This window comes from Dermacentor variabilis, chromosome 7 (assembly GCF_050947875.1).
Source record: "Dermacentor variabilis isolate Ectoservices chromosome 7, ASM5094787v1, whole genome shotgun sequence".
NCBI lineage: Eukaryota > Metazoa > Arthropoda > Arachnida > Ixodida > Ixodidae > Dermacentor > Dermacentor variabilis.
The window spans coordinates 59,901,270-59,916,493 of record NC_134574.1 but is presented as its reverse complement, the minus strand read 5'-3'; the positions used below and the strand labels follow the sequence as shown (position 1 = coordinate 59,916,493).

The 15,224-nt window shown below is 49.0% G+C and overlaps 1 protein-coding gene across 1 annotated transcript in view; it reads left to right on the top strand.

Annotated features, from left to right (window-relative positions):
* The window catches only part of LOC142588659 (uncharacterized), a 33,949-nt gene extending 20,851 nt beyond the window's left edge, over positions 1 to 13,098 (top strand). The window contains exons 5-6 of the mRNA XM_075700482.1: positions 12,028 to 12,158; positions 12,568 to 13,098. Of these exons, the coding sequence (XP_075556597.1) occupies positions 12,028 to 12,158; positions 12,568 to 12,778 (342 nt within the window). The 3' untranslated portion in view covers positions 12,779 to 13,098. The remainder of the gene's footprint in view (positions 1 to 12,027; positions 12,159 to 12,567) is intronic.
* The last annotated feature ends 2,126 nt before the right edge of the window (positions 13,099 to 15,224 follow it).

The window sequence follows — 15,224 nt, the reverse complement described above, 5'->3', positions numbered from 1 at the left end:
GCTTGGTATAGACAAATGATGCAATTATTACCCCGTAAAGCCAGTGGTTTTTCTGTGCACCTTTCGATAAAGAACAGAGACAAAGGGGCGTAAAAATAAAGTGTACGAAACTTACTGGACAAGTGTGAAATCGTCTCGAGCATATAGACATGATTAAATTCGTGCGAATCTCAGATATAACTCTCGGCGTATTCCAGTCTCAGGAAATTTGTGTGTAAACTTTTTCATTGACGAAACGAAGACCGTTAGGTTACAAGTCAGTAAACAAGAACGCGACTACCTGAACGAGTTTTGTTTTAGGTAGCCAAGATAAATCGTACGTGAAGTTGATGGCATTCACTTTAAATGCTTCACTAGAACGGATGCCAAGTAATTCATGGTGTACTTATGTGACTGGTAGGACTGCCTGCGATATAGTTAGATGTACCTCGGTTCCTGTTTTAGCTTAAAACACACTATTGTCTTTCACACCAAGAGCGACTGGCTACTAGGAAGTGGCAGGGCGTTCTTTGTGTCATCGGCAGCGCTCGACCAGCAGCATTCATTTTCGCCGTCATCCGACGCGAGCCGACCTTGTTCACCGAACGCACGCTTGAGAGCAGCGCAATACTACTGTGCAAGCGCTCCGTCCCGTGGTTTCTTTCATATTTCTTGGGCCTTCTTTAAGGAGGACTACGGAGGCTGTGGAGCCTCTATAGATATCTTTCAGTATATTTACATATTGCTCGTCTACACCCTGATTCCTCCATGCCTCCATGACTGCTGAGGTTTCGACTGAATCAAACACTTTCTCGTAATCAATGAAAGCTATATATAAAGGTTGGTTATATTCCGCATATTTTTCTATCACCTGATTGATTGTGTGAATATGGTCTATTGTTGAGTATCCTTTACGGAATCCTGCCTGGTCCTTTGGTTGACGGAAGTCTAAGGTGTTCCTGATTCTATTTGCAATTACCTTAGTAAATACTTTGTAGGCAACGGACAGTAAGCTAATCGGTCCATAATTTTTCAAGTCTTTGGAGTCCCTTTTATTATGGATTAGGATAACGTTAGCATTTCTCCAAGATTCCGGTACGCTCAAAGTCATGAGGCATTGCGTATACAGGGTGGCCAGTTTCTCTAGAACAATGTGCCCACAATCCTTCAACAAATCTGCTGTTACCTGTTCCTCCCCAGCTGCCTTCCCCCTTTGCATAGCTCCCAAGGCTTTCTTTACTAATTCCGGCGTTACCTGTGGGATTTCCAATTCCTCTACACTACTCCCTCTTCCATTATGATCGTGGGTGCCACTGGTACTGTGTATATCTCTATAGAACTCCTCAGGCACTTGAAGTATCTCATCCATATTAGTAATGATATTGCCGGCTTTGTCTCTTAACGCATGCATCTGATTCTTGCCAATTCCTAGTTTCTTCTTCACTGCTTTTAGGCTTCCTCTGTTCCTGATAGCATGTTCAGTTCTATCCATATTATACTTCCTTATGTCAGCTGTCTTACGCTTGTTGATTAACTTCGAAAGTTCTGCCAGTTCTATTCTAGCTGTGGGGTTAGAGGCTTTCGTACATTGGCGTTTCTTGATGAGATCTTTCGTCTCCTGCGATAGCTTACTGGTATCCTGTCTAGCGGAGGTAGCACCGACTTCTCTTGCACACTCCTTACTGATCGCCACAAGATTGTCGTTCATTGCTTCAACACTAAGGTCCTCGTCCGGAGTTAAAGTCGAATACCTGTTCTGTAGCTTCATCTAGAATTCCTCTATTTTCCCTCTTACAGCTAACTCATGGATCGGCTTCTTATGTACCAGTTTCTTCCGTTCCCTCCTCAAGTCTAGGCTAATTCGAGTTCTTACCATCCTATAGTCGCTGCAGCGCACCTTGCTGAGCACGTCCACATCTTGTATGATGCCAGAGTTTGCGCAGATTATTAAGTCTATTTCATTTCTAGTCTCGCCGTTCGGGCTCCTCCACGTCCACTTTCGGCTATCCCGCTTGCGGAAGAAGGTATTCATTATCCGCATATTATTCTGTTCCGCAAGCTTTAGTAACAACTCCCCCCTGCTATTCCTAGCGCCTACGCCATATTTCCCCACTGCCTCGTCTCCAGCCGGCTTCTTGCCTACCCCATCAGTATAAGTCGCCCATCAGTATAGTTCAGAGAAAAGACGGGGAATGCGGGAGATGGCAATTCAAGACGATGAGCAAAACGTGAACAAGGTGAATGCAGGAGCCAACGTTTCGACAAGTGGACTTGTTGCCTTGAAGAAGACAAGTCCACTTGTCGAAACGTTGGCTCCTGCATTCACCTTGTTCACGTTTTGCTCACCATCAGTATAGTGTATTTTGTTTTGACTTTACCCGTCCCCGATTCCACGTCTTCATAGAAGCTTTCAACTTCCTGGTCATCATGACGAGATGTTGGGGCGTAGGCCTGTACAACCTTCATTTTGTACCTCTTATTAAGTTTCACAACTAGACCTGCCAACCTCTCGTTATTGCTATAGAATTCCTGTATGTTACCAGCTATATTCTTATTAATCAGGAATGCGACACCTAGTTCTCGTCTCTCCACTAAGCCCCAGTGGCACAGGACGTGCCCGCTCTTCAGCACTGTATATGCGTCTTTTGGCCTCCTAACTTCACTGAGACATATTGTATCCCATTTACTGCCCTCTAATTCCTCCAATAGCACTGCTAGACTCACCTCACTAGATAACGTTCTATCGTTAAACGTTGCCAGGTTCGTATTCCAAAGCAAGTCGAGTACAACACTCAGCCGTCTACGACTGCGTGCGCCGGCCGCAAGGCAGCTTTGCACCGTACCCTCCCCCCTCCCCCGCTTATTGGAAACCTGGCGAACCATGCGGAATCATGCAGTTTGGCCAGTGTTGTGTCGACTGGGCGGTGTTTATGAATAAAGAGACCCAGTACTCTGATCTCATCGTGTTCTGTGATGGGTCCATTTGGTAGGGACAGTTCGATTTTGGTAGTGCACTGCGGCGATGGGCGAATGCGCACAAATTGCATTTTGGCCGGGGAGCATTGAAGGCCGCAGCGGCGGGCGTAGGCATCGACGATCTCCGCCGCTTGCTGCAGGTTGGCTTCAATATCTCCTACCGATCCTTGTTTAGCCCATATGGTGATGCCGTCGGCATACAGCGCGTGCTGTATGCCTTCTACATTCCCCAGCTGAGCCGGGAGTTTCAGCGTTGCGAAATTGAATAGTAGGGGCACGGAGTAACACATATAGGAGGTGAAACTCCCGTCAGCGCGAGCGAGCGCGGGCGACCACATAAAGTCACAATTGTTGTATGCGCCGAAGGGGCCATATACAGTGGCGGCGCCATGCGGCGCGTCGTAGAAGCCGCAGCGAAAAAAAAAATGCACCGCCCGGGCAGGCGGCTCCGGCCACTCCGGCGCGCTCTCAACGGCGGTAATTTCTTTCCAGCCCGCCAGGCGCCGCCAGCACGATAATGGCTCCGCGGGCGTGTGACCTTTTCGGGTCGCCGCAAACAGCGGAGTTTCCACTCCTAAATATTTCTTGCTCCGTGATTAGGGGTCAGAGGACCGCGACCTGCCGGGTACCCCTTGTGCCTAATTGGTTGGGGCCGTGTACTTGATCTTGTATCCGGATGTGCGATTGCCGGTCGGAGAGAAATTGCTTAACGTATTGAAATGTGTTATTTTCACAGTTGGTTTGGGAGAGGTGCGTCAGAATTATGTCATGTGTGGCATTGTCAAAAGCCCCCTTCAAATCGAGGGCGAGTACTGCCTTCTCATTGAGGAGGTATTCGACGGTATTTAGACTTGCGCGGTCTAGTTGAAGTAGGACAGCTTGAACAGACCGGTGCGGGCGGAACCCGAACATGGTTTCTGCGAAATCGTTTTGGTTTTCCAGAAACTCGGGACAGCCTATCTCGTGCGATAGCCTCCATCAGCTTTTCCGGGCAAGACTTGAAGGAGATGGGGCCAGGTTCTCAGTGGTCATGGCCTTGCCGGTTTTCGGAATGAAAGGAACCAAGGCGGTCTTTCATTCGATTGGGAGGGTGCCTCACTGAGTCAGATTGAGGTTATGTATGCGAGGAGCGCCTTCTAAGACGGGTCGGGAAGGTCGGCAAGCAATTTCACTGTTATTTTGTTTCTTCCGGCGCCGTTCCTCACTTCATTTCAGTGAGGGCCGCGTTCAGGTCATGGAGCCGCAGCACCAGCACCGCGTTCTCGGAACCTGCATACGAGTACACTGGCCCTCGGGGGTTTTGTTGTATGCAGAAGTATTTATTGCGTAGTTTGCATGGTAATTTTGAGATGTCTCTGTTAAGCTATGGATAGCCCGTTGGAGGTGCCCTTGTGTCTCGGCTCTCGTTTGAGTCGGATCGATCAAGGCACGAAAAAGACGCCAGGTGCTCCGGCTAGACATTTGTCTAGCAGTCGTATTGCATCGGTCCACCCGATTCGAGTGGGTGAGCTGGGCCGCGTACGTTGCCGCTCGTTGGATGAGATCGGCGATGCAAATTTTGAGCTTCCTATTGTGTTTTTAGCGGCGCCACCTACGGACGAGGCTGTGCCACGCCTCCCATAGGTGCAGGAGCAGGAGGTGGTTGTCCACTTGCAGCGTGGCCTCCGATAGTTGAACTTGAGTTTCCATCAAACGAAGGTGTGTAACCAATTCGTGTGACCACGCGTGGTAACCTTGTTTGTGCATAGGGCCAAATTAGTTTAGTTTTACCGGAACTTGGTCCAGTCGGGTAGGCGGGCCTGGGCGTGGGATCATGCCAATGGTTTGCTTCTGACGGTTGAGTTAAGTACGCAGTGGTCACTGCCCAGAGTTTTCTCGGCGTTGGCCCATTCTGCGTGTCTAATGTTCTGGGGAAGGTAAGGTCCGGACACGTGTCCCGAGTCACGGAGTTACCCATCCGCGTTGGATGTGCAGCGTCAGTGTAGACGCAGGTTTTGCTAGTTTACGCCTGCGCTTCTCTTCACGCACGTACCCCCAGAGTGTGCTGTGAGCGTTTAAAGCGTCCACGATAACTAGGGGGTCCCTGCCCGCAGCCTTCAGTGCGCGACTGAAGAGGGCTGTGAAGGTTGATTTTTTGCCTTTGGGAGGACAATGGATGTTGAGTACATGCAATGGTGCGTTCTCTTTCTTAAGCGAAAGAATGGTGACCATCACATACCAATAATCAGTATTGAGTTCCAAGTCAACCTGGTTGGATGTATAATTTTGTGCACGCAGATACAGGAAGAGGGCTCCCGCTGGAGCGTGGTATATTTCGTAAGGGTGGCTCCGCTCCCTGGCTCCTGGAGGGCAACCACCGCGGGGAGTGAAGAGATTGTTGACAGGAAAAGCCGCAGGTCTGCCCGTTTTGCGCGGGAGCAGAATCCCCGGCAGTGTCATGGGGTAATTTGGGCGGGGGTCGCCGAATCGGTACGGGGAGAGCGCCTAATTGGAGGGCTGTCCGCGATGGACCTTGACGGGAAAGACCGATTGCAGGGACGCTGCTCCGGAGCCAGCACTCGCGGGGACGGGAGCATCCTCCATTCCGGAGAGTGAGCAGCTGTCATTGTCTTCTACTTCAGTTTCAGTGGTGTGGCGCGACGCTTTCGGACAGCGGCCAGATACGTATTTGATAAGACCGCCGGTTCGTCGGACGCCACGCGAGGATTGCTATATGTGCTGTGCGACGATTGTCGGTATGTTTCAGTTATTTAGGTGATGGCGTAGGTGATAACTGCGGAAATTTGACTTTCTAGGGTATTGAAACGGGCGTCCATGCGGGCCTCTAGTGCCTCAAGTGCAGCTTCCGCGCTCAGTGCTGGCTTCGGTGCTGTGGGCTCACTCTCCATAGCCTCGGTTGCGGGGGTAGAGGGGGAGTGGTTGGCTGTATTGACTGCGATTAAGGAGCGCAACTTTCTGGAGAAGCATCTCAATTTGGCCCTCCGGAGCTGCTATCTTGACTTGCTTGGCACTGCGTGCCGCAGGGGGGAGGAGATAGGAGAGGAGGAGGCAGTCCTGTCCGTACCACTCACCTGCGTTCCGTGTTTTACGGCGTTGGCCCAGGCCCTGGCCTCGACGCTTGATTACGACGTCGACAGCTTTCCTGTGCCGCCGTGTGGTGGCGGCTGCGTCAGCGGTCGCTTGCCGGCTCCTCCGGTATTCTAGCCCAAGCAAGAGTTTTACATGAGCATATTTCCTCCGGTATGTGGCGCCGGCTTCTCGGTGTTGCTGGTGTTGCTGTCGTCTCGGCTCGGTGACTCACTGGCGAGGCAAAGATTGCGGCTCTTTTTCTTGGCCGCCATTTTCCTCTTTGCCCCGCGCTTCCATCTTGTGCATGCAGAATTTCGCCCCACACTCCCGCGAGTTTGTGGCATGTCTACCGCCACAAAGAGAGAACCACCGAACGCACTCATGAGGGGCCCGCAGCCCCTCCACAAGCGGCGCTTGTTGCCCGCAGAGTCCGCACGTGTTCTGCTACGTGTTGGAACAAGCATCCGCTCCGTGGCCGACATCTCCAGACAGGCCGCAGGCCGGGATTGTCCCGTAGTAGGTTTGCACAGGGATGAGCATGTTCTCATAGTGCACAAAACGCGGTTTCTCCCTCCAGGCGAAGTTTAGCTGAGCTTTGTTAGAGGAGCCGAATTTCCTCACCTCGATGATGGTGCCTGCTCTCCATTGCACCTGCTGCCGAAGCGATTCGATGGTATCAGGGTTGCGGAGGACGAGGACGCCGTGGCAGACATCGCCTCCTTCTTGTCTAAGATATCCATGAAGCGGAATCGCCCCATGCTCGGTGTTGATTGAGAAGTCCCCGAGCATCCCATCTGCAGCCGCCAGGTTCGGGGTGTGGATCAATATCAGGTTTTCTTCACGGGACAGCAGAACCGTAAGAGACCTTGCCACCTCAGCCCGAGGTAGGCCGTAATGGCGGCACCGTAGCAGTTCTCCGAAAAGGCTTGGTGCAGCAAGACATGTTGGCGTGGCTTGAGCACGACTACGAAGTCGTCAGGGCCGGTTTTGGAAATGGTCGAGGCTTCCAGTTGGTAAGGTAAGGCCTTTGCTTCCCGCAGCGCGCGAGGCAGGAGGCTGCGTCTTGCCGGCCGGTGTGCCGGAGGCCGGGGCTGCGATGGACGCCGCCGTCTTGGCTTGAACGAGCGAGCGATGCGCGATCGCTTCGTTGAGGGATTGGTGCCGAAATTTCGGATAAGAGCGGAGTTTTGATCTTCTGATGTTGAAACCGTCGTCCAGGCCGTGGCGTCGGGATCGTAACCCCTCAGGAATGACGCGGGAGGTGCCATTTTACCTGGGTAGACCGGTTCCACGCCGCCGGACGTCGGCGTCGCCGTGTGGCCTAACGGCGTCGCCCGCGTTGGTGGGTGTAATTCGGTCCTACAATCTTAAAAAGTGGTCTCATCTGGTGAACATTAGTATCCACGTGGTCCAGACGGTTTGCTGCGTCGATTTACATCAGTCTTGTTGGGATGCAGAGGATTGAGCCCCGACTCAAGCCGAAAATCAACGGAGCCGATATGCGCCACGTCTTACGCCGTCGCGCGCTAGCAGCGCTTCCTCAAGCGCAACTCGGCGCCCCCAATTACGTCTTCATGAGTCTGCAAAGAAGAAACTGGAGGAGATGGAAACAGAGGGGGTGATCCGTTGTGCCGATACTCTGAATGAATGGCTTGCTGGGGTGTTAGGTGTCCCAAAAGGCCCGAGGGATCAAAGGGCCTGCATATATCTCTCGCAGCTTAAAGAAAATCTGCTGTTAGCAAAAGCCGAGCGCTGCCGACAATGGAACAGTGCCTGGGCTTGTTTGTAGACTCCAACATTTTTGAAGACTCGATACTACATCAAATATTCATCAATTCATGCAGTATCCTGAATCCCAACTGCACACAACATTTATAGCCCCGTTTGGTCGCTACTGCTTGCTGCCGCTGCCATTCAACACTATATCGGCGCCCGAGTACTTCCAGCAAGAAACTGTCCAGAATACTCGAAGGTAAGGACGGCATGATGAATATGATTGATGATATCCTCATTTTCGGAAAGACTCGTGAAGAGCATGACCAGTACATCTGGCAGCTTTGGTAGACGCTCCAAGATGGGCATCTCAGCCTGGACACATGTTTATTCAGCACCAGCAACGTCAACCTCAGTTATCATGAGTGCTCACGGCATTTCAACAGACCTCCACAAAGTAGCAGCCATCAAGCGTAGGCCACCTACAGAAAACGTCTCCGGTGTTCGTCGTCTATTCGGCCGGGTGAATCATAGGGACATATATTGCCAAACGTCTCTGACTTCAATGTTTCCATCTGAGCCCCGCTGCTGGAAAAACTGAGTGGACTAGGGAGCCCCGGCCAGCACACTTTTGCTTAACTGAAAGAACGGCTTTAATCTGAGCAGTACGTTGCCAGGTACAACACCCTGTACAAGACATCTTATTCAGACGTAAGGTGCTTTGGTGTGGGAGCTGTGCCTTTACAAGAACAACCATCGCATGAACGCGAGCTTCAAGGTCGCTCACACCGTCATGAAAAGGTATAGCTAAACCAAAAAGGAAGCGTTAGTAGCCAGTTCGGTTGTGCAAAGGCTCGACCAGTATGTGCGCAATCTGGACTTCACCCCAGAGAGCAACCACCATCTTCTTAGCACTTAGCGCAAGAAACATCATCTTGTTGCTCTGTTGGGTAGCATGGGAAATGACCTTTTGCTACCAAACTCCAACGCTTCTGCCTGAAGCTCATAGCTGCTAGTTCAATGTACTCTACATGGCCGACAAACTCATGCCTACGGTGGACACTCTCTCGGGCAGCTGTGGATGCTTTTTCGTTGCCTTCGTCTTGACCGAAAGTCGGTGGTTTGAATCTGTAGCCCGACAAGCAGTTTTTATTTTCGTGCAGCTTTAATTGTTTTGTACGGCAACACCGACACTAGTGAGGAAATAAAAGCTTCGCTTGAGCACCGCAGTATAGAGGGAACATCATCGCGCAGTGCACTCAAACGGCAAGTGTGCGCCTGTCAACGGTGATGACTGGGCGCTGCGCACTTTACCTTCTGTTATGCCCTCCGCTATTCACGTTTAGTTTGACGCAGATAGTGCACTCATTGGACCTCAATATGAAGCCAAGTAAATGAGGGAGTTAACACGGTCTCATGGCATTTGTAATGCCGCCAGTAGTCCTCGATTTCCGCAATCAAATGGCGAGGTGCAACGTTAGGTGTGAACTGTCTAATACGTCCTAGGCAAGTGGGAGGACCCGTCCCTCCCACCTAATCTAGACACACCCGGCATGCATGGAGCTAGCACTGTTCAGCTGCTGATGGGCAGACGCCTCACAGCAAACCTTTCCAAGACAAGTAACCTTTTGATGCCGAGTTGGCCGTCCTCGAATCAAGTCGACCACACAAGCCACGCTGACGTGCAAACAGACAAGAAACTTCAACAGAAGGCACGCTATCCACAAGCTCCGTCCACTTCTGCCTGTTGAAGACGTTTTGGTCTGTCGAAGACGTTTTGGTCTGTCGCATCAAGATTCCAGTGGTCGTCTTGAGCGCTGCACAAGGTCTGCGCTCGTATGTCATGGATACCCCAATGGTGTAGAGCAGCACAACCACATTCATCTCGTCGCGAACATTCCCCACGTTATCAGCTAGCCGCTCCAACCCGGTGGCTGACACACCATAATCGGGTGCCTCATCCCGACCAGAGCGAACCGTTCAAGTCGCGTTGCGCCATCCCACGGTCGTACCCCACCAACAGTGTGCGAGCCCTCAGTTTCTCGTTACGGCCAAACTATTCGTATGCCAAGGAGGACGGACTTGCATATGGCTGATTATAGAGTGCCGAGCTTAACATAGATGGCGCCTGGTGGACCAATTATGGTTCACTGTAATAAAGTGATTTCCCGGGCGGGGGCAGTCAGTCTTCCACTTACGATCGGCGTTTGTTGGCCTCCAGGAGGAGTGCTGTCGGCATGCCGATGCCTCAGCATACCCGATCGGCAGCTTTCAACATGAATTTCAAAGCACAGGAGTTGCACAGCAGCCTTGAACACACGTCACTTTAGTCCCCACCACCATGCGAAATAATTTACGCAACAGCCTTGTACGTCTTATTAGTCAATTGGCCTTGAGTGAAAACACGTCGACAACAAGAAAGGCTTAAAAAGGCAACGAAACCTATACCGTTAATGGGAGTCGAACCATGACCATGTGTGGAAGTCGAACCCATGACATTTGGTGTTAATGAAGGCGAAGTTAATTCGGAGACAGTTAATTAGTATATAGTTAAGGCACTCGAACCCACGACATTTCATGGTAGTCAAAGCCACTACCTTTGGTGGCTTTTAGGGCGTGGTTAATTAAGGCACACGTAATTAACATACACTTACTTAAGGCATTCTATGCCGCGACCTTTGGTACGAGTCGAATCCACGAAAATAGGTGGGTTCGAACCGACGACCTTTGGTTTTAATGAAGGCGAATTAAGGCACAGTTAATTAAGATATAGTTCATTAAGACAGTCGAAACCTCGACCTTTGGAATTATGTGGCACGAATAAGCGAAGTACCCTAAGCGAATTAAGAGGATCAGTAAGCGAATTAGGAGGGATGACTAAATGAAGTAAACTAAGTGAATTAAGGGGAATGTCTAAGTTTTGTGTCCGTCTTTAATGCACTTGGAAATGAAAGTCGTCTTCGGAATGACATTCGTGACCCTGTGAATTTTGGTACACAAAGATTGGTCACAAAATGCGTCCTGATAAACGGTGACTTAGTTAGAGATCATAAAAGCAAGCACTTGTTCAGCAAGCAAGTAAGCCAATGGCAGTACGTGTAATGACATATACCAAGGTTGACTTGTGGTTAACTTGTCGCCTGAACTGCTTATTCTCCTTCGTGAGCGTTGTCTGGTGTACTGCGTAGCTCATATTTAACCGGTCATAAGTAGTCGCCGCTGCATCCGTAATTTAAAGATAGCTTTGCTTTGATACTGTCATGCGGCCGTGGCTGCTCTATTCTTGCAAAGAGACAGCTAGACGTGACAACAGGGTCGCCAACAATGGTGAATTCGGCGGAGCAGTGCCGACTTTCGAGAGAATGGCCCAAGTCTCGAATTCACCAAGTCGGGACGGCCAATTGCACTGGTTTTTTTTTTTTCCGGCTGAATAACATAAAAAACAAATATTTTATGCAATACCTGAATCCTTGTTTTAACATTCTCTTCTTGTATTGTGTTGCATTGTGACTGGCATAAGGGCAGCTGCGTTCTTGTTGAAGGCCTTAACCATTTTTAGTAACTATGTCGGTATTGGTACTTGTATTAGCCAGCCAACTACTACACATTTGTAGTGTAAATAATGGCACTGTAAGACAAAAACAATAGTGTAAAAGATGCTAGTACGGACTGGCGACTGGGTTACTACCAGTGGTGGTAGTCACTAGCCAACACACTTCCTCCCTCTCTCCCAACTTTGTCTATTGGAGAGTAGGCAGACCTACGTAAACGAGGTAAATGAAAAACGCAGGACAACAAACAGCACGAAACCTTCGTGCTCGCCCTTAGCCATTGCATGACGATTGTTGTCTGGTTAACGAAGTGAAAATTTGTTGTCTACACAACTTTTGCAATTGCTGCAATGGCGTAATAATATTCTGTTAGCAGTAATAAAATGATTGCCATCTTTTTTTTTATTCTAGAACACTATTCTATAGCTCTATGGCTTCTAGCGCAGTGCCTTTATCCGCCTGCATTCTGACTGACCACGACAAAGGAGCGTGCTGTTAGGCACGTCATGAAATCGGTCCATGATTTCATGGCGTCCTGACTGCCGATGAAGTTTGTGCTTCAATGAGCGGTTCACCAATTGCTGCTTTCGCGCGAGGTTAAGCTGTCACGCCTCGCGAGAACACAAGCGCAACGACTACAGGAGTCATTCGCTTTGTAATTAAGCCATTATGCTTTTACTTCGTTCTTCTTCACATATGACAAACTTTTACAAGGCACATTGCCTCTCCTTTTTCACAGGTGTCGGCATTCTGCAAGAAAAAACAGGTGGGAGAGTTCTACTTTGCTGATGAAACAATAAACACGTGGCGGTTTGTCCTCTACGTGAGTGATAAGCTGCCGCAGCCATTGAAGCAACGCATTGACCAGTTGTAAGCAATATTAAGCTATGGAGTTTCACAGTGCATGTGTTCAATGTCTTTTGGTGTACATGATTCTGGAAGTAGTTGGATGGGTAAGCTAGAGAGCTATTGAAGTCTATATGTCAGTGATTTGTGCAGTATGCGACCGAGCCAGACATTTCACCGTAGCTTCCAACTTATCTTTTTAGTAACGTTGCATGCCTGCTGCTCGTGCAAAAGTACGCGCTCATTACCAAATGACTAGGTTCATTATATCAACCTACCAAGATGTCTAGCAGGAGCGCTTGAATATTTTCTGGATTCTGGAACGCTGGGCATTTTCTGGATTCTTTATTACACGTGGAAAACTAACGACGAGTTCTGTATTTTTTACTGGAACTTGCCACTGCTGCTTACATTATCTGTCATCCTGTTGCAGTGTCGCACGTTACGACGAAAGCGGCCTCACACCTCACCACCTGGAGTATACCCTCCCGTCAATCGACCACTGCGCAGTGCTCGAAGAAGATGGCGTTCTGCGCTTCAGTGACACCTACTCGATCTTCTGGATGTGGGGCGCTTGCTGCCTGCTCTCGCTCACCGTGTTCACGCTGGAGCTATTGGTAGCACGCTGCGAGCGCCATTCTTAAGAATGTCGTTGAAGCTAAATGTATTTCAGCCTAATACTTCGATGGCAGCGTGCTCCCCTCTATCATAACCTCCTCGCACTTTTTGTTGCTTATAGGTTAACGGTGTGCTGTGGAAAGCTGAACCTTTTACGTAGTTTTTCTTGAGCAGGAATGCTGCACTCGTGCTACCCTGGTGTACAGAATGGTGCCTGTTCGCGCTGTACAAAATATGTCTAGTAAGAAGGAAGACGATCAGTCAAGATGGTACCTCAGAACGGTGACGGATAATAGCGATTAATAGAAACAAACAAGTGCTTATTGAACAGAATTTACTAAATAATTTGGACACAAGGAGTTTTCAAGGCACCTGATACCTCTGAGCCTGGAAATGCCACTACAGATCAGAAAGCAATTTGCCGCAGAGGCGTTAGTTCGAAGACGAATGGTCGTGTCGTACAAAGCATAGTGTTTTCAGCCTGATTTAGTGAAGCTGATGCGGAAAATGATGACGTAGCCTCTTGTCGTCGTTTTGTGGCGTACAGACGACCGTTTAGCTGTGAGAGTTATGTTCTGTAGGTGTGCTTTTGGGTACACGTAGGTGCTAGCTTCGGAAACGGATGTGGCTGGCACCATTCTGTTTGCCTGGCAATTAGCACTGTGTGTTCATGTTCACGTGAGAATTTTTACGTGCATTCCCAAGCCACAGACACGCACACACACACACACACACACACACACACACACACACACACACACACACACACACACACACACACACACACACACACACACACATATATATATATATATATATATATATACACATATATATATATATATATATATATATATATATATATATATATATATATATATATATATATATATGCGCGTGTGCTCCTTATTCCTTGAATACAGAATTCAAATGCAAGTTAGCATTGTCTTGTGCTTCTTCGGTGTCATATTTCGGTTATTCAAACTTTAAATTACAGCGCGCTGAAAACGCACCCGCTAACTTTTTACTACTTTCGTACTAAAAACAATCAGGAAGGCTATATCTGCTTTTATGAGGTCATGACAGTAGCTGCAAAAGGTGCGTGTGATATGCTGACATTTTAGGAGAGTCGAGCTGGTGGATGCCGGCCGGGCTGGGTGGCCTCTGCCCATGAGCGGGGGACGCAGTGGTTGTGGCGACGTTATGTCGGTACTCTCGCAAAACCTCTGCGGACGGTCGTTCGGCATGGATAAGTAAATCTAAATCGTCATTAACAACCGCACTATCCTACCAATCGCTGAAAAGAGTAGCACACATTCTATTATACCGTGTATCCCTACTAGAAGGCCCATGGCAAAACATTGCTATTGATGTAGTTCGGCCTTCGGAGAGGGCCTCACACGAGTGTAGATAGCTATGAGATCGTTCTCATTGACTAGATAGATATATAAAAGCTTTATTAGTGCAGTCATTCTTATTGATAACTCACAATGTCGGGCCCCTTAGCCGGGGTTTGCGCTGGCTGATATAATGCTATCGCCGCCCGGTTCACGAGCCATTTCTTACAAGTTGGCTACGGGCTGAAGAGGTCTCCGGATCTTGTTCGCTGGATCCTTTTTGCGCTGGCTCTGTTGCCTGGTGTTATACTTTTGAGTACTTTTCAATATGAAACTATCCGTACCGCATTTTCCATTGACGCGATTCTTGCAAAATATTTTGCGGGCATGTCGTACCAACGTAGTGCTTAGTGTATATAACTACGATAAAATCAAGCGCGCTGGCACAACCAATATGCGCGTCTTTTTTTCACAAATGTAAGAAATTGGATGTGGCAGCCCTATGAAAGCAATCCAAATTTGTTTTAACGTAGTAGCGAGCGTAGCAAGTCATGCAAGTTACGAGCCCTCGTCGTGTAATCAGCGCGGCTATCGTAGCATGGCTGCCGCATTCCAGCTGCAAAGCTACCTATCCAATGACAGACGTACTGGTTTGAAGCTATTGGAATTTACAGGTGACGGACTAAATTCTTCGATGAGTAGGAAAAGCAATATGGCACGTAAAAAGGCTGCTTAGAGAAGCAGCTGCTGCCACCACTAAAGGCAAATCCCCTTGTCGAAAGAAAGGCAGGATGGACCCAACGCTGGTTGATAGCTCACTGCGCTGTGCGTCCTGTCTTTCTTTACGATTTGTGAATATGGTGATGTAGTTCGAACTAGAAAAATACATCTTACAATATGAAAATGTTTGGGGCAGTCTACTGTTTCTGGAACGAAACCTCCTCTACATTATTCGATGTCGGTGAGCAAAGCTCGAAGAGGCGATGGCTGAGGAATGAAATGGCGCTGAGCACTTACCTTATGCGCGGAACAGGGTCATCCGTTCCACGAAGCAGCGTTTGGAAGTACCTTTAGATAAAAAAGTGGACATAGACAAACACACGCGCGCTCGCGTGCTTTTACATATTATATATAT